The sequence below is a fragment of the Chiloscyllium plagiosum genome, unplaced genomic scaffold (genome assembly GCF_037043375.1).
Source record: "Chiloscyllium plagiosum isolate Xiang-an unplaced genomic scaffold, Cpla_swu_hap1 HiC_scaffold_25, whole genome shotgun sequence".
NCBI classification, from domain to species: domain Eukaryota; kingdom Metazoa; phylum Chordata; class Chondrichthyes; order Orectolobiformes; family Hemiscylliidae; genus Chiloscyllium; species Chiloscyllium plagiosum.
The window spans coordinates 45,252,341-45,270,997 of NW_028270163.1; the positions used below are offsets into that span (position 1 = coordinate 45,252,341).

Sequence of the window (18,657 nt, forward strand, 5' to 3'; positions counted from 1 at the left end):
ATTTCCCCGGATAGAATAGTAGAGAATTACAGTATTGCCAAGATACAGACAAGTGAGTTTGAGTGGATAGTCAGGGGAGGGCTGTTGGCATGTACTGAACAATAACTCCTCTTATATCTGGAGAATCCAACTAGAATTGATTTTATTTCTGCCTTATGTATTTTCACTAGATAATTCTTCCTTTGAACTTTCAACATTGCCTTGTTTTCATTGAGGGTGGCCTCCAGTCATTCACTCTGGTACCAATTAGTGACTCACTTGAAAGATATTTTTAAACTTAAGAACCAGTCTCAACTATGGTGCAAACGGCAATTCTCTCTTTCCTCTCCTGATGGACACGTAGATAAAATGGCTGGCATAAAATCAAAGTATGATTGGACTAACATTTCAGTGTTAATATTGTAATAGGTATCAGTACTTGAAAAACAGCTCCAGTGGGTAGAATATCATATCAACCAGCCCACAGAAACCTGTAGCTGAATGTTAAAAGAAAATTCCGGGCACTGAGATCAAAGATGGAGCTCAGAATTTACCATAAAGCAAAATGTTAAGATGGACTGGGGAAGTTAAGCCACAGCTGTTAATGCCATCACCTACATCATTAGCCAAGCAACAGCAACTCCTGACTTGTGGGGACCAGTGCCAAGTTGCACACACATTTGTTATAAGAATGTGGTTTATGAAGCCAATATGTCTGCAGCTGAACCTTGAGAGACTCACTTTCCTGGCTCTTGACAGTAAAAGGAATAAAACCGAAATGACAAGCAATTGCCATAAGGTCTGGACAACACAAACAGATTTGTTAAGTTTGATATGAAAGTTTAAGAAACTTTGAGAAAGATTTCACCCTTTTGAACAATATTGATGGATTTCCACAAGTGCCTGTAGTTTTGGGCAAGTCTGAGCACTCATAGCAGTTGCTTTGCCAACAAGATGAAAGGAGAGAAAATAGTTTTCAATTTTCAAATATTTTAAGAAAGACGTAGGACAAAATAAAAACAAAATACTTATGGAATTATTTCGGTTTGTTACCTTGTGCCTCTCTTTTATTTTGAGTGGAAAATGGAGCTTCAGGACTAATGGAAGAAGACTCCCTCTGAATATAGAATCCCTACAGTGTAGAAAGAGGCCACTTGGCCCATCAAATCTGACTGTCCAAAGAGCATCCCACCCAGACCCACCCTCTCACCCTAACCATGACTAATTCACCTACCCAGCATACTATGGGCAATCTAGCATAGTCAATTCACCAAAACAGAACATCTTTGGACTGTGGGAGGAAACCAGAGCACCCAGAGGAAACACACGCAGATACAAGGAGAATGTGCAAACACCACACAGACAGTCACCCAATGCTGGAATCGGACTCCGGTCTCCGATGCTGTGAAGCAGCAGTTCTAGCCATTCAGCCACAATGCCCTGGTAGGGTTTACTGAGGTACTCAGGTTTTAGAAAGGAGCAGAGGAGATTAATTGTTAATTAAAGCATTTTATTTATAATGTATGAGGCTAAATGAATTAGAACACTACACTTCAGTAAAGTTTAGATTGTGGGGTGACCTGATTGAGGTTTGGAAGGTGATAATGGGAATGGATTATGGTCAGTTGACAAGGGGGACACGGTTCACAATTTTCACGTGGAGAATAATGGATCAAGCAGCCATCTCCTGAAATGAACATTGACTGACTGAACTGCTTCAGTGGAGCAAGAGTTGATTCCACTGCTAGCTGGGAGTTATATCACCTCATGCAGTGTAGAATTCAAACCACAAGGACATTGTGGACTAGTTTTGATTATATATATCAGCAACTCATTTTGCAGAATTTTTAAAAATGAAAACTGCCCTGCATTTTTGTCAGATTACCCACCACTGTCAGGATTTCCAAAATTTTGGATCATTGAGAAGGGGCTTTAGTAGCGGTGGGAGAGAATGTGCATAATATGTTACATAAAATATTCCAATACTATGGCACTGTCTGGATGGATCAGAGGATCTTTCTTTATTTCTTCTTAACTCCCATTCTCGAGCTTTGAGGGAAGTCATTGCGGACTCCCGGCCTCTAGGTGAATCCAGAACAGATTCCTGGCCTGAGAGCCTCAGCATAGAGTGTGAGGAAAAGGTGTGTGCGGACTGGAGGCAGGGTCTGGTGCGGACTGGAGGCAGGGTCTGGTGCGGACTGGAGGCAGGGACTGGTGTGGACTGATTTGGAAGGACAGTTATTCTGAACTTTTTATTGCTTGATTTTTCTGATTTTTTTCCTGTGATTTTGTATTTTTCTACCTACGATGACAAGAACGTCTGTAATGCTGGACTTTTTAAATCTTCATTTTCCGAAGAATTTTTCTTCAGAATCCGTGCCTCGGTACATTTGTTCCTAAGATGGCGCTGTTAAGTGGTGACTTGTAACCTTTTCACTGCACTCATGTGAGTACATGTGACAATAAAGCTAATTCTAATTCTAGTTCTCATACTAATTCATAATTTGTTTGATTAGTAATCACAGTAATTCTGCCTTGCCTTTGAGCAGAGGCAGAAATCCTGGCAGCTTTTTATGCTTACTAACAATGAACAGTCAAGGGGGTGGGCATGTTGGCACACGACACTGTACTGTGCCAATCTCACACCGACAGCATGTAGCAGCAGTTTACCCAGCAAGTACACTGCATGTGCTTCAACCAAATGGCCACGTCTGAAAGTCAAAGGGGAGCTGAGTTTAGACAAGAGGACTGTGGTCAATCACAGGATAGGTCTATTGGTCTGGCAGGAAGGGTGTTGAATGAGTGAATAGGAAGTGCGGAGAGCACAAAGGATTTGTAGCTTGGTGGGATGGGTAGGTGAAAGCAATTGAGGCAAGAAGCCACACACAAATAGTACACCGTGAGTCTTGGTGATATGTTGTTGCACCATCAGAGTTAGCATGAGTGTGAGGTTGCAGTGAGAAGATGGTGGCACTCACTTTTGATAATTGCAGAATGGCATTAATGTTCTTGCGACACTGATGTGTGTTCCTCTGCACCATGGACACCACACTGAGCCTGTTGGTTACTTCAGACCAGGTTCGCAGCATTTGTAGTGGTGTACGGCTGGGTTCTAAATGTGGCACCTGTGGCAAGTGTGTCATAAGGTCCTGGCACTGGGAGCATATACGCTGCTGCTAATTATACTCAGTAAAAAATTGTCTGAGCAAAGTCATTAAGGCTCACAGATGAAAAACTCCATGAAACTCTTTGATATTGTCACTCAGCCAAATTTTGGGAAAGTTAAGCTCAGTATTTTTAAGGGGCCTGTGTATTCTTCAGACATGACTATGAGGCTGGTATTCTTGCAGTTAACATCAGTTTTCATTGCTGATTGGTAATGAAGCAATGATACCAGTGAGTTGACAGTTTTGCTCTCTTTAAACAGTAAATTGTCAACTCCAGATTGTTTTGAGTGATATAATCAGGCATTATGTATCAGCAGTACTGTTACAATTATGAAGTCTAGGACACTGTTATCCTTTAGGATTCTGTCTTAAATTCAAGGTGAGTTCAAATTCAAGTGGGAGTTGAGGCAGTTGTCATGTTCTGGAACCTTCTGGTAGCAAACCTGGAGATCTGATTGTCAAAGAATAAATATGCCCCAGATTATTTTACTGGAAAAAGATGTAAGGTTGGAAGACAATTGCAGAAGGCCTTGTGTTGATGGTACCTCTACTGTGAATCACTAAATTACCAGAAAAGTTTTTGAGAATGTTGAGCTGGAAACAGTTGTGCTTTAAGCTGTCTATTTAGTTTGAAGATGAAAGAGCTACACTCTCAAGGATAACTAAGCAGCACCTCTGCCTGGATACAAAACCCTTTTATTCAGGTTTCTATGGAAATGAACTTTGAGAAACGATGAATTTATAAGAAATTCTGGAAACTCCGTTTGTTTGCCAGTGTCCAGAAAAGAGGCAGCTTGATCCCAAAATTCTCTGTGGTTCACCATGTTAGAAAGCATGTGGAAGCTTACCTTTGGATTAAAACTCATAGAAACACAGAAAGATGGAAAGTAGGAGCAGGAGCAGGCCTTTCGGCCCTTCAAGCCTGCTCCACCATCAATGTGATCATGGCTAATCAACCAATTCAGTACACAGTTCCCACTTTGTACCCATACCTCTTAATACCTTCAGCCTTAAGAACCATTTGCACCTCCTTGTTGAATGCATTCAAAGATTTGGCCTCAGCTGCTTTCTCTGGTTTGGAATTCCACAGGCTCATCACTCTCCGCTCAGCTCTGTCCTGAAAGGTTTTCTCCCATGTCCTTAGACTGTGACCTCATGAGATGAAAAAGCAAAACTGGAAGATTTGTCCAGCTGTGTGACAGGGAGGATCTCTGGCGATACTTCCACTCATAAAGGACAGCTTGGAGTTTGGAAGTTACCAGGTTGTGAAAGGATAGGAAGAAAACTAACCTTTTAATTTTGCACTGATTCTGGAAGAATTGAATGGCTACATACTGGGATGGTGTAACAAATAGCTGGCAGAATCCTGTCATGTCATCTGTTTTGCTATTAACTGGAAGCTTGAATTCTTTTTAACAGCTATTATTACCAACAGTGATCATGTTACTATCTACTCACTATCCTGATGGCCAATATCATGAAGCAAATGCAGCATTGCTCCAGTAGCTGAGATCCCTGGTCTCAATCTCCTATGAAGACAGTAGACAATGTTGGACTGAGTCCATGCTTGACATGGATGATTGCTCCATAATTAAAGAATGAAGTATGGCCCCAAAGTCTGATGGTGACCATAAGCCTCATACAATAGAACACATGATACCAACCTTCTCACTAAGATCTGCACTGGGAGTCAGGTCATTTTTTTCAACTGACATCAAGGGAGAGTTGAATTCAACATTCCACAGCAAGCTTTCCTCATCATTTGCAGTGGTATAATCATAATATCTCATATACCCTTCACTATGTAATTTTATCATAACAGTCAAAAGTAAACAGCTGAAGCCACCAGTAATCCTGAGGTTTACTCCAAACAAAAAAAAAGTCTGACAGCATTTTATAGTCTCTGGGCATCTCGAAGCACTTGACATCCAATCTACTTCCAAAGATACTTTTCAAAGTTTAGTCACTGTCCTAGTGGAGCAAAGATGGCAAGCAACTGGCTGACAGCAAGTTCTCTCAAACTGCAATGTGACAATGACCAGAGAATTTGATGAGTGATTAACATTTAGCCAATCCATTAATAATTCAAATAACTAATAGGATAATACTGTGCATGCTGGAAATCTGGAATAAAAACAAAAGATTAGAAATGTTCAGCAGACTGCTGAGAAAGAAACCTAATGAATATTTTCAGTTATTTTCAACTCCAAGTACTATTGCTGTTTTTCTCTCTACATTTGACTGAATATGGCATCAATGAGCCCTAACAAAACTGGAATGAATAGGTATTGGGGGCAAACTCTCCACTGGTTGGACTCAAATCCGGCATGTAGGAAGATGGTTGTGATTTTTGAAGGTCCAGGAGATCCTCAGGATAATATCCTTGGCCCAACCATCTTCAGCTGCTTCATCAATGATCTTCCTTTCATCAAATGGTCAGAAGTGGGAATGTTCACCAATGATTGCACAATGTTCAGCACCATTCAGATACTGAAGCAGTCCATTTTGAAATGCAACAAGATCTGGACAATATCCAGGCTTGGGCAGACAAGTAATGTTTGCTTCACACAGAAGCCAGGCAATGACTATCTGTAATAAAAAGCAATCTAACTATGGCCCCTTGACATTCAGTGGTCTTACCATCACTAAATCCACCATTATCAACATCCTAAGTTCACCATTGTTCAAAAACTCAACTGGACTTGTCACATAAACACATTGGCTGTAAGAGCAAGCCAGAGGCTATAAATGCTGTCGTGAGCAACTCACCTCCTGCCTCTTCAAAGACTGTCCACCTTGTGCAAGGCACAATTACAACCCCTACAGTGTGGAAACAGGTCATTCGGCCCAACAAGTCCACACTGATCCTCTGAAGAGCATTCCACCCACCACAAGTCAGGAGTGTGATGAAATACTTCCCACTTGTCTGGATGAGTGCAGCTCCAATAGCACCCAAGATGCTTGACACCATCCAAGACAAAGCAGCCCACTTAACAGGCACCACCTCCACAAGCATTCACTCCCTCCACCAGCGATGCTCAGTAGCAGCAGTGGGTACCATCAACGAGATACACTGCAAAAAATTCACCAAAGATCCTCAGACAGCAAGGCAAACGCAAGACAATTTCCATTTTGGGCAGCAGGTACATGGAAACACTGCCATCTGTGAATTCCCCTCCGAACCATTCACCATCCAGACTTGGAAGTATGTCACCATTCCTTCAGTGTATCTGGGTCAAAATCCTGAAGTTTCCTCCTTAAGGGTATTGTGGGTCAACCTACAGCAGCTAGACTGCCATGGTCAACAAGGCAACTCACTACCATTTTCTCAAAGGTGTCTAGGGACAGGAAATAAATCGCTGGCCAACCAGCGATGCTCATGTCCCAAGAATGAATTCAAAAAATGTCATTCCCAGGATGTTGGGAAGGACAGTCTGACCATTCCAGGCCAAAAGGGAATCTTCCATGCATGCTCTTCTGTTTCTGGCACCTCTTGCCACCAGGCCTTTGCCATTCCATCTATCCTCTCAGATGAATGCCTCAATTGAACCTGCCTCCACTGCACCCTCAGGCAACACATTCCAGACTCACTGCATGATAACATTTTTCCTCAAGTCTAACTGATTCTTTTGCCAACGCAAATCTGTGTCCTCTGGTTATCAACCCCTTCCAGCAATGGGAATGGTTTCTTCCCCTATCTACCCTGTCCAGGGTCCTCATGATTTTGAATCTCAAATCAATTCTCCTCTCAACCTTTCTCTTTCAAGGCCAGACCATCTCTATCCATGTAGCCTCTTCCCTGAAACCATTCTCGTGAATATTTTTTGCGCCCTCTCTAATGGCTTGACATCCTCACTGAAGCCTGCTGCCCAGAACTGGGCAATTCTACTGTTGAGACTAAACCAGTGTTTTACACAAGTTTAATATTAACTTCCTTGCTTTTGTACTTGATACCCCTATTTATAAAGTTCAGGATTCAATATCTATATACCCAGGTCCTTCTGCTCCTACCCGTTGGATAAGAAATCTTATTCTGGTTGTTGCTAACAGAGAATTCCAGATTCTGTTTTGTCCAGGATTATTTCTTACGAGCATTTTTGGCACTGGGAGTTCTTTTGTCATTTCCAACCATGGGGATTATTTTTTTTCTCCCCAGTGTGTTCGTGTGGGAAGTTACTATTATGCCAATATGTCCATATAATTTGTAAATGCGCGTTTCCCTTTCCCCACTTCATTCTAAAGGTAAAACAAGGATGCTGTTTTTTTCACACGGATCACCCTAGACATCTCAATATTGTCAGTCAGTGTATCTCCAGGAAACAGCATCACATGGTGCTTTTTAATCAACTGAGCACTTGAAGTGAATCACTGCACTGCACACAGACAGTGAAAATCGTTAATGTATTTGTCTGGTCAATTGTGAAAGCGGGCGGCTTTGTTTGTGTATTTTCACATGTGCAAATGATTTGATCGCCAAACAGTCCCTACTCCCACAAACAATAACCCATTAGGAAGCAAGTGTAAAACGATTTGATGCACAATTGGAAACTTCAAAATAAAAGCTCGTATTTTCACAGATTAAAGAAAAAGTGGCTAAATCAATTTCGTAAAAGGAAGCTTCTAGAAGCCACTGTTTACAGGATTCCTTTCAGCTAAAATGTGTGTCTGATTAATAGCAGTTTACACTGAGGATTGGCGATGTCGAATCAGGTCAGATCGCTTGCATTTTACTGCTGTTTATTACCACTCGGCGAAATACTTTCTTTGCTCGCTCTCTCTAATGAACTGAGCCACAACAGCGCACTCCAGAGAGATTCGTAGCTCATTAAACTGGCGGAAAAAAAATATGTAGCATTGCCCAAAGCAATAATAAAAAAAACAACAGGCGTTTCTGAGATTGGGCCATCGACACTGGCTGTCACTGTGAGTGGCCCGCTGCTTTAGAGAGGCGGGGTTAAATGGGGTTCAGCTCCGAGAGGACAGAATAAAACACACCCAACAGAGGCAACACTTCACTAGATGTCATTTTGCGAATTTATTTTCCTCTTCCAAGATCACGCTCAACTAAACTTGCCGCGTGTTTGCCCGAGCCAGGACTAGCTTCTGTAAGACCCTGATAGCCGGCGATCCTTTGCTGGAAGCGGAGCTTTATTTCGGTGAGGTTTAAAATGAGTGCTACATTCAGCAGTCTGCTGGCAACATTGTTTCTACTCCTGGTTCTGAGGGTGGAACAGATCGCTGAGGCGTGTAGTTGTGCCCCGAACCATCCCCAGCAAGCTTTCTGTAATGCAGATGTAGGTAAGTAAAGACATCTTTTTGCAGTCGGGAGTGTTTCAAAACCAAAAGCAGTTTAAAAATGCGAGTGCGTTGAGCACACTCTCTACGGCATGATGACTTCCTATTTAAAGCTACCCGAAGTAAATGCGGCCAATAGTCAGAAAGGAAACTTTAAGGTACAGTGTTACCGAAATCGGCCTCTCCTGTCATGTTACACATTCGAAATCAGCCCAGTCCTGATCTCTTCAGATGTTATTTGATTTCCTTTTGAAGCAGCTTAGGACATTGCTGGTTCATTTCGAAATGTGACTTCGAAACTGACAGGCTTGTTTAAAAAGAATTGGAATCGCATGGCTTTAACCTTCTCAGTATTTGTTGTCTATTACGTTGCTGACCGGTCAGTCTCAACTTCCAAGTGAAGCACGAATGTGTGATTAAATCCTCAAGACATATCTGACCTTCCTGTCCAACTACCTTGTTTATTGGGCGGAAGACTGATAATAATAATTGCCTCATGATTTAACTGTTGTTACAGGACTAAGTACTATGTCATGTTAGAACTACGTTGTGATCAGAACTTTGCATATTTGTGTTTTATTTATTTGAGTCTATACTTTTTTTTCATTAATCAGGCCATTTTTGTTGATTTAAGAATCCTTCAAATATTTTATAGCGAACACATTATTAAATAATTAGATACAGTCCCTGAGCTATTCATCAGAATGACTGAGTTCATGCTCCACATCTTAGATAAACCACATCCCAGCAAACTATTCTAAACTCAAGGAACATCTTTCCCTTTGCTAATATTTAGGGCATAACTTTTTTAAAAAAACTACTTGGTGATACTTAAAATATTAAATCACACCAATTAGCCTTGTAGTAATTTTCGCAGGATCTCAAATACTGCGATTGTGCAGATTTTACTGTTGTCTGTAAGTATGCTTGAGCTTATTCAGCACATATGCTTTAGAGTCTGTTTGTTTCTGAATGAGTTTTTAAATATTACTTGGCTGTATTAATAGCTTTCAATTAAAACCGGGTTTGCCTATTTGTGTGTGTGACTGTATATCCATTGTTGAAACTCCTTGCTGTTGGCTTATTGCATGATACCCAGGGCATATTTGAACAATTAGTAGGACATATCATTGCGGGACTAATTGCATGCATATTTTTCATGCTCACATGTGTCCATTGCCTATTTGGGAAGAGACGTTTTGTGGTATTGTGCAACATATAGGGACAACTATGAAAATTACACGACCACATACTTTTCAAAGTCAAATCTCTATTCATGCAGTCTGTTGGCACTTACAATTTTCAGATACATTCATAAAAGGTGTTAATTCTTTAATGGGACTTAAAATCAATAACTTCTCTTGGTTCAGTAAGGGATGTGCTTGTCTAAGAAACAGAAGCATTCATAGTGGAAAGGCTCAAGTGGGAAAGTGGCCATTATATACAGCTTCATATCGAACTGTGTATTATTGAGTTTTCAAACTTTTTATGTTTGGAGACTGGGAAATGACACCTTGCAAGTATTGGTACATTGCAAGGTTCTTGCATCCTACCTGCTGATAAACACTATCTACTGCTGAATGCAAAATTGCTATCATCATTGGAAATTAGTGTCGTACAGTCATACAAATGTTTATTGGCATGCAACAACACAAGCACTGTGCTATTAAATCAACAAGTACAGCAATCTAGTAACAGGCAAAGTCCTTGAAGACTTGCTCAGGTCTGGCACCCAAATATATTATTTTTCTCTCCTAGACATTCCTCTTAATGCATACATTATCCCAGAGCCAAGCATTCGGGCAGAAATGCTGCCCTCAAGCCTCTGCCAATGCTGTGATTCTGTCCGATCACTTCCAGGTTCACCGCAGCAGCCTTGGTTGTTTTTCACTGTGTGGAAAATCACCTGGCCTGCATTCCATTTAATGCCTTCACCTGGTAGGAGACTTCAAGATTGGGAACACATTGTGTGACGATTGCAATTCCATCACTGTTGTTCCAGGGCATGCCTTTCTAAGACAGTTGATTGCCAGGAAGCTGAGTTTTTAATATATCAGCAGCTCACTAACCGAACAAGATCGAAGTTGCTGTTTTCTCCCCATTTTCTTTATCAATGTCAGCTGCAGAGAATTTAGTCTCAATACCATAAGCATTTGATGAACTGTACAGTCAGTTTTGGGTCCAATGATGACCAGAAGCTGATCCTTTAGTCCTTTAGACAATTATAATCTAAAGCTTGCTAACTTTGGCTGAACTGCAATTGGTGGTTGAAAACAGATCATTAAGAAATTCATTTGAGAGTACAGACTAAGTTAAATGTTTTATGACTGGAGGCAGCAGTATCTATGGTGGATGCTTTCCAGTGCAGCTTGTGCATTACATAGCACAAAATCAGCCTCCAGATTTCCTCCATAAATGGACAGCAATTTCATAACAGAGCTGTTATTTTGGATTAACTTGTAAAAGGATTGGGTGTACTGGAAGGTTTCAACAGTAAAGTGTAGTTATGAGTTTCACTGCATAACCAAATAGCTCCCAAATGCCAGACTGCTTATGGTTTTAATTAGTGTCTGTATGGGCATTACTGTAATGTGCATGTCTGATTACAAGCAACTTTGTTCATTCCTGAACTATTGCATGTAAATCTACAGTATCTTTGAAGCAAGAGGCACTAATGCTTTCCCTAAGATTTGTGTATACAAGAATTTGCAATTGTGTAACTGAATTTATTATCAACCTGGCAGTAACCCCTGCATGCGCAGGTTGCTTTGTAAATCTAATTTTCTCACGCCTTCTTTTTCATTTCCAAGAGACATGCATTCAATATTTGAGCAGACAAAAGGGGACAGCTTAATGTTTTTTAAAAAAAAATAATGCACTGGAGACTGCCAGTTGAATATCAAATAATATTTTCCTCATACTGAACAAGCTCCATCAATAAATGTTAATCACACTATCAAAGCTTATGTCAAATAAAATACAACAAAATCCCATTGATAATTTCTGCATTTACTGATGGGTATAGACGAATCAACCAACATCCTGTTTATCTAACTGAAAATCTGAATAGAGGTAGTTTTAAGGAAATTTAAAATGACGTCGGTTTAACATATGAGTTGGGCAGTATTACATGTTTGTTTTTTGTGGTGGACTATGTGATCACATTTTTATATATAACTTACTGCAAGTCGGTCCAGTGTATGCCAAATAATGACTACAAATAATGCATTGTCAGCTGATAATTTCAAATCCCTTATGCAAGCCTCTTATATCAAATGATTTTTTTTCAGTGATTTTTCTCCCAGGGAGGAAGTCTCATTCTGGTATGCTTTCGGTGCAGAGTAACAGGACCTTTATGACCAGGTTTATAGAAACTGGATAAATGATATGTAGTGTTGATAAATTTCTAATAAATGACAGAAAACAAACTATAAGGCTGTTTCACCATAACATGATTGTATTCTGAGACTGGAATTAAACATATCTCTATCCTAGGGCATTTCATGTACTGAAATCCAAAAAAGTTAAAACTTATTTTTCTTTTTAGTGAGGAAAGTGGTTACCAAATATAAAGTGAAGCAATAAAATCATGTATTCTTATTGTAATAGCACTTGTAAATTTTATATTGGGAATTTAGGAATGGGACTGACTTTGAGTAACTCAATGTTCAGTTTTCTTAAAGTGGTTTGTGTATGACATTGAACTTTTGTTGAAAGTATGAGAACTGTAATTTGGAATTCAGCGCCTTTTGCATCCTGTGCGATATTGGAATGACTTTGATGATCCTTTTCATCAATTTATCATATTAACTCCAGTGCAAACAATCAGGCCAGCCTTATGGCCTTTTGATGTAGACATTGATGTTTGTTTTGAATTAAGGACCTTTTTTTTTTGTATTTTGGGTTAAAACCACTCGAATAGCCTTCACTTTCGATCTATGCCTTTCCTTTTTAGTAGAAATGAATAAATAGTTGGATCCCACTAATTGGAGCTGGAATTATTCCAGACCCATGAGGTCAAATCACAATATTTTAATCCTTGTGGTTGTCCAGTGTCTCCATGTTAATAATAACCCACACTCCCTCAAATATTGCAGCATTTGTACTAAAGGTGGGAGTGCATTGTACATCTGGTTTGTCAAAATGATATTTAGCTATTGTATTTGGTTATCAAGCCACCAACTATTTCAACGGAATTTAGTTTGGCTTTTCATTTTAATTGTTTAATAAATAATTCTAGTATTTCCTCTGTAGGAACAGATACATGACCACAGCTGTAAGGAGCAGGAATAGGCCATTCAGCCCCTTGAGACTGCTTCACCATTCAGTATGACTGATTTTATTATAACCTCAAATCTGTATTTCTGACTGCCTTAATAATCTTTCACATCCTTGCTTAAAAAGAACCAATCTACCTCTGCCTTTAAAAATATTCAAAAATTCACTTGCTGGAAAAAGATAGAAGCAGAGTCTCAAGACTCAAACCTCCTGAGAGAAAGATTTCCAGTCCATCCCAGTTTTATGGGTGACCCTGATTTTTAAACAGTGACCATGACTTTTCGATTCCCTCATAAGTGGAAATGTCCTCTCCACATCTACCCTGTCAAGACCCCTCAGGATCTTGGATGTTTCAATCAAGTTGTCTCTAACTGTTTTTAAATTCCAGCAGATACAAGCCTAGCCTTACCAATACTTCCTCATAAAACAAGCCTCTCATTCTCGACATTAATCTGATAAATCTCCTATGAACTGCCTCCACTGCATTTAGATCTTTCATTAAACAAGGTGACCAATGTGGTACTTTAGATACATTCTCACCGGTAACCTCTAACTGAGGCATAATCTCTCTGCATTCGTGTTCCCTCCCCCTTGTGATTATTGATAACAATCTATTATCTTCCTGAATTACTTGTTGTACCTGCATAATAACCTTTTATGATTCAGGAGTAAGAACACCCAGATCCTTTTGTATCTCAATAGTTCTGCAACCCCTCATTATTTAGTTAATAGGCTATTTTATTCTTGCCGACATGGATATTTTCACATTTTCTGACACTATATTATTTTGCCACGTCTTCGACAACTCACTGAACTTATCTGTATCTCTCTGTAGTCTCTTTATGTTCTATTTATCTTTTTGAGTCATCAGCAAATTTTTGCAACTTTCAATCAAATGGGATTGTTGCTGAATAAGGGGAGCTTTGGAAAATTAAAACCTATACATTTTTGGAACTCCTTGTTGAGGATGCATTTGCTGCATCTGTTTTTTTTTGTCAGTCAATATGTAAATTAAAATCATCTATGATTATTGCTTTGCCTTTTTGACAAGGGCACATTATTTCTTCCTTTATATTCCACGCTATCATGTGATTCCTGTTAGCAGGCCTGTACACTACTTCCACAAATAACCTTTTGCCCTTTTATTATCTCTACTGTCTACCCAAACTATTTTGACATCTTGCTTGCTTGAAATGGTGTGCTTACCCCTTCGTTGTGCTCATACCATTAACTCTCAGAGCCTCCCTCCCCATCTTTTTTTTCCCTATTTCTGTAATTCCATTTAATTTAATTATACATTTAGTTCTCTAGGTAGGCCATAAATGCAGAGACCCCAGTAAAGATCTCATGACTTCGGTTCAAATCCTGCCATGGCAGATAGTGGAATTTGGGTTCAGTTTAAAAATCTGGAATTAAAAGTCTAACGATAACCATGGAACCAGTCACGAAAAACCATCTGATTCACAAGTCCTTCAGAGAAGGGAATCTGCCATCCTTACCTGGTCTGGCCTCCAAGTGATTGCAGATTCACAATAATGTGGTTCACTCTGACTCTGAACTACCTTTCTGGGCAATTAGGGATGGCAATAAATTCGGGGCTGGTCAGCGGTACCTTACATCTTGTGACTGAATTTTTAAAAAGTCCTTACCTTAAGTTGATCTGCTGTGTTGAATTTTAGGAAAAGCTATAAACCTTATTCAGTTGCTAGTGTTATGGACTAGGCCAGACCACTACAGCCAAAACATTCTTCAGCAGGCAGCCCAGTTCATAACTTTGCAGTTTGCTTTGGTAAGTGTACAGTGAAAGTTACCTTGTGAAAGTAAGATAGCTAGGAAAATACAGTGAAAGTAAGATAGCTAGGTTGACTACTAAATTTTAAAACAGACAAAAATTTATTCACAAAATTACACAATGGAACACCAAGAACAGAAGAAAGAACCCCTACAGAACTCAGTCTATCCAACTAGACTTAATTATGCTGTTCCAAATACACACAGTAGTCCCAACAAGCAAACTCCCTTTAAAACCCAGTCTAAATGGAACACATGCTTACAGGTTGAGGTTGAAGAGCAGAAGGAGTTTCTACACAGCTCCCTGTTGAACTCCTCACCAGTTCAAGACTGAACTAAACTCAGCTAGGGAGCTGACCACTCCCCTTTCATTAGACAGGTCACTTCTACATTCTGGATTAGTGGTGCTGGAAGAGCACAGCAGTTCAGACAACATCCAAGGAGCAGCGAAATCAACGTTTTGGGCAAAAGCCCTTCATCAGGAATAAAGCAGAGAGCCTGAAGCGTGGAGAGAGAAACTAGAGGAGGGTGGGGGTGGGGAGAAGGTAGCATAGAGTACAATAGGTGAGTGGGGGAGGGGATGAAGGTGATGGGTCAGGGAGGAAGCAAATGTGGCTGCGGTAGCGAGTTTGTTTCACAACATGGTTGAAGAGCTTCAGGGCAGAGGAAATGACCTGGGAGTTGCAGTGGGAGAGGGACTCCCTGAGATTCTTGTAGAGAGAGGAGGAAAACTTCTTCAAGGCAGGCATCCTTGCATAATCCTGAATCTGGTTTCCAGCATCTGCAGTCATTGTTTTTACCTAGGTCACTTCTACAACATGACCTGACGTCTTGTCTGTCTACGTGTAAACAGAAGGCCTCTCCAAATCCTTTCCATCACTGTACCGAACCAGACTGATCAGAGCCCAGCCCGGTTCATTGTCTCTCTGAAAAAAGTCAAGGACAGAGTATCTTTGAGCCAAGAAATAGCTTTTAGAAAAAAAAGGGTCTAGCTTTGTGGCATTTGTTACTCTTCAAATAGCTACCTTCTTTTCCTGTAGCCAATAATCTATTCATGAGGCAGAACATCTCTTTCTCTTCCTCTCCTTTACTTCCTTAACCACCTTTGTGGGCGGCACGGTGGCACAGTGGTTAGCACTGCTGCCTCACAGCGCCAGAGACCCGGGTTCAATTCCCACCTCAGGCCACTGACTGCGTGGAGTTTGCACGTTCTCCCCGTGTCTGCGTGGGTTTCCTCCGGGTGCCCCGGTTTCCTCCCACAGTCCAAAGATGTGCAGGGTCAGGTGAATTGGCCATACTAAATTGCCCGTAGTGTTAGGTAAGGGGTAAATGTAGGGGTATGGGTGGGTTTCGCTTCGGCGGGTCGGTGTGGACTTGTTGGGACGAAGGGCCTGTTTCCACACTGTAAGTAATCTAATCTAACTCAAGTACTGTATCATAAGTCACATTCAAGTGCTAAGTCACCCTCAGTTGTCTAATTTGATTTGCTCTGAAAACGAGGACAAGCTGATCCATTTAGTAAAGATTCAGTGTTAGCTGCTTGTTTTTTAAGCCTTTACTGGAGATCTTGTTCAAATTAAGACTGGGAACTACAGGATTTGGTTAAGCGTGAACTACAAGTAAAAATCAGATTTGCAGAAAATGAAATGTAGACTTTATTACCCAAAAACTACAAGTGCTCATTTCCAGCCAATTAGGTCAAAAGGAAACACACAATATAGATGTTCCCCTTTTGATAACATGAATGAATTTACAAGGAAAATTGAATGTAACAAATCACAAAATTATCAAAGCTGGGAGCCAGCGCGTTACAATGGCAAAACAGAGGGGTATCCCCATCCAAAGAAATTTCCACACACATCTTGTTCTGTCAGTAACTGCTAAAGAGGTATTTGGAAGATTAAATCAAAGATTCTGTGCAAGTGTGTGCCAAACGTGGGGGTGGGGCTGTGCTGAAGAAAATCAAAATCTTTAGCCTTGCACTTTTTGTGTTTGCACTGATTTGTGCTAATCCTGCATTTTCTGATGTTGTTACACTTGAGAAAGCAGGAGGTTCCTCCTGGTATATGCCCTGGCCTCAAATGGTCTGGATATTCTAATGGCCAGATAGTACTTACTGCAGAAAAGACAGGAGTTGTGCATCAGGACCATACAAAGTCTCAGATGTCCCAGACACTGTGGGAATTAGCAAGAAAACCAAAGGTAATTGAAGCTTCAAAAATCTTCTGAACTTTCGAAGGTTCCACTTCCATTAAGTTCAATAGTTCCCAGGAGGAAAAAACAAAAAATCTAGCTTCTGGGTAAATGTTAAGCTGACTGCCCAGTCACCTCTACTCCATTGTATCCAACATACCCCAACTACACCTCTCCTTCTTGCAGCCTTGTACCCCTAACTATCAGGTCCCACCACCTGGACCAGAAACCAGCACCCCCACCCCCCCCACCCAAAATCCAACATGATTCCATCTCACCCTCTATCCTAGGACCCAACTACTTGTTTACTCTCCTGACCCCTGACTCAATGGCCCCAATAACCTAGACTTTCCATTGGCTGGATATCCTCCCACCCCATCCACCAGCTCCGAAACACCTACAATCACCACCCCCTCCATTTTCAACTTGCTCGAAGCAATCCATCACTTTCCTGCCACCCTACCTATCTGGTGCAATACTTAACTGGCACTTTGGCATACTACCCTTTAGGGTCGATAGTGTGGTGCTGGAAATGCACAGCAGGTCAGGCAGCATCCAACGAGCAGAATTCTCCTGCTCCTTGAAAGCTGCCTGGCCTGCTGTGCTTTTCAGCACCACACTCTCGACTTTAATCTGCAGCCCTCACCTTCTCCATACCACCCGTCTGGCATTTGTCTTAATCAATTACGACCTTAACCCTCCGTTTACCTTACAGCTGCTTGAAAGATTGTCTGGATATTTCAATCTCAGTCAGCCACACTGCTGCAGAATGACATGTGGTTTGTCTTCCCTTAACAGTCCTGCACTGTGTGGAGACTATGTTAATTTCATCAATTTATTCCTATTTCTGAGGGACCTGAATTAGAATTCTCAGCTAGAAATGTGTAGCTCAGTACGAATGTAAAACAAAAATTAGCTGAGTGGCAAGCTGATTAGCAATTGCTCTTCCTCTGAATATCAGGGCCATAATTTCAGAGCATGTTGGAGGCATAAAGGTGGTTGGTGGTCGTGAGTGCTGCAGAGTCAGTGGAGCTGGAAAAAACACAGCAGGTCAGGCAACATCCGAGGAGAGAAAGAATTGATGTTTCAGGTCAGATCTTTCATCAGGACTCTGACATAATTCTGCTGTCAACATTTGTTACCTCGTGCAGAACTAAACAGAATTCCACATATTAGTGCACTGCAATTTCAGTCTCTTCACACAACAAAGAGAAGTTGTAGTTCATGGAATTCAAGGGTCAGTCGCAATGTGAATACAGACTTGGCTGAAGGATAGGAAACCGTAATGGTTAATGGGCATTTTTCAGGCTGGAGAAAGGTTTGTGGTGGGATTTCCCAGGGGTCAGCATTGGGACCCTTGCATTTCCTCATTTTATATAAATGCTGTCGATCTTGCTGTGCAGGGGGAGAATGTCAAAGTTATCAGGAGACCCAAAACTTGGGAGCATTTACGTTGAGAAGGATAATGTGGAGCTCCAAAAGAACTTTGATAAGTTGGAGTGGGCAGACAGATGGCCAGAGAACAGTGAGGTAAAACACTTTGGGACAAGTAAAAGGTAAATTATTCTACTATAAAGGGTGTGCATGAGTAGAAAGATCGAGGTGCATTCGTCATTGAAAGATAGAGACAGCTGTACTTTGGGCTTCATTAATTGGATCATAGATTACAAGACCAATCTGATTTTGCTTAACCTTGATAAAACATTAATTAGACTTCAGCTAGAGTATTGTGGACAGTTCTGGGCATCACACTTTTGGAAATATGTGGATGCATTGAAGAGAGACTAGAAGAAGTTTACAAGAATGGTTCCAAGGATGAGGAACTTATGAGGATAGTCTAGAGAAGGAGGAACTTTTACTTTTTGGAGAGAAGGCTAAGAGCAGAACCAGGGCTCACAAATTGAGAATATTTTGCAGAAGAAGCAAGTGTGAGATGGTGGAATGCAGTACCTGG

The 18,657-nt window shown here is 40.8% G+C and overlaps 1 protein-coding gene across 1 annotated transcript in view; it reads left to right on the plus strand.

The window, feature by feature from the left end:
- Window positions 1–8,148: 8,148 nt before the first annotated feature.
- The window catches only part of timp2a (TIMP metallopeptidase inhibitor 2a), an 88,777-nt gene continuing 78,268 nt past the window's right edge, over window positions 8,149–18,657 (plus strand). The window contains exon 1 of the mRNA XM_043714916.2: window positions 8,149–8,444. Within this exon, the coding sequence (XP_043570851.1) occupies window positions 8,315–8,444 (130 nt within the window). The 5' untranslated portion in view covers window positions 8,149–8,314. The remainder of the gene's footprint in view (window positions 8,445–18,657) is intronic.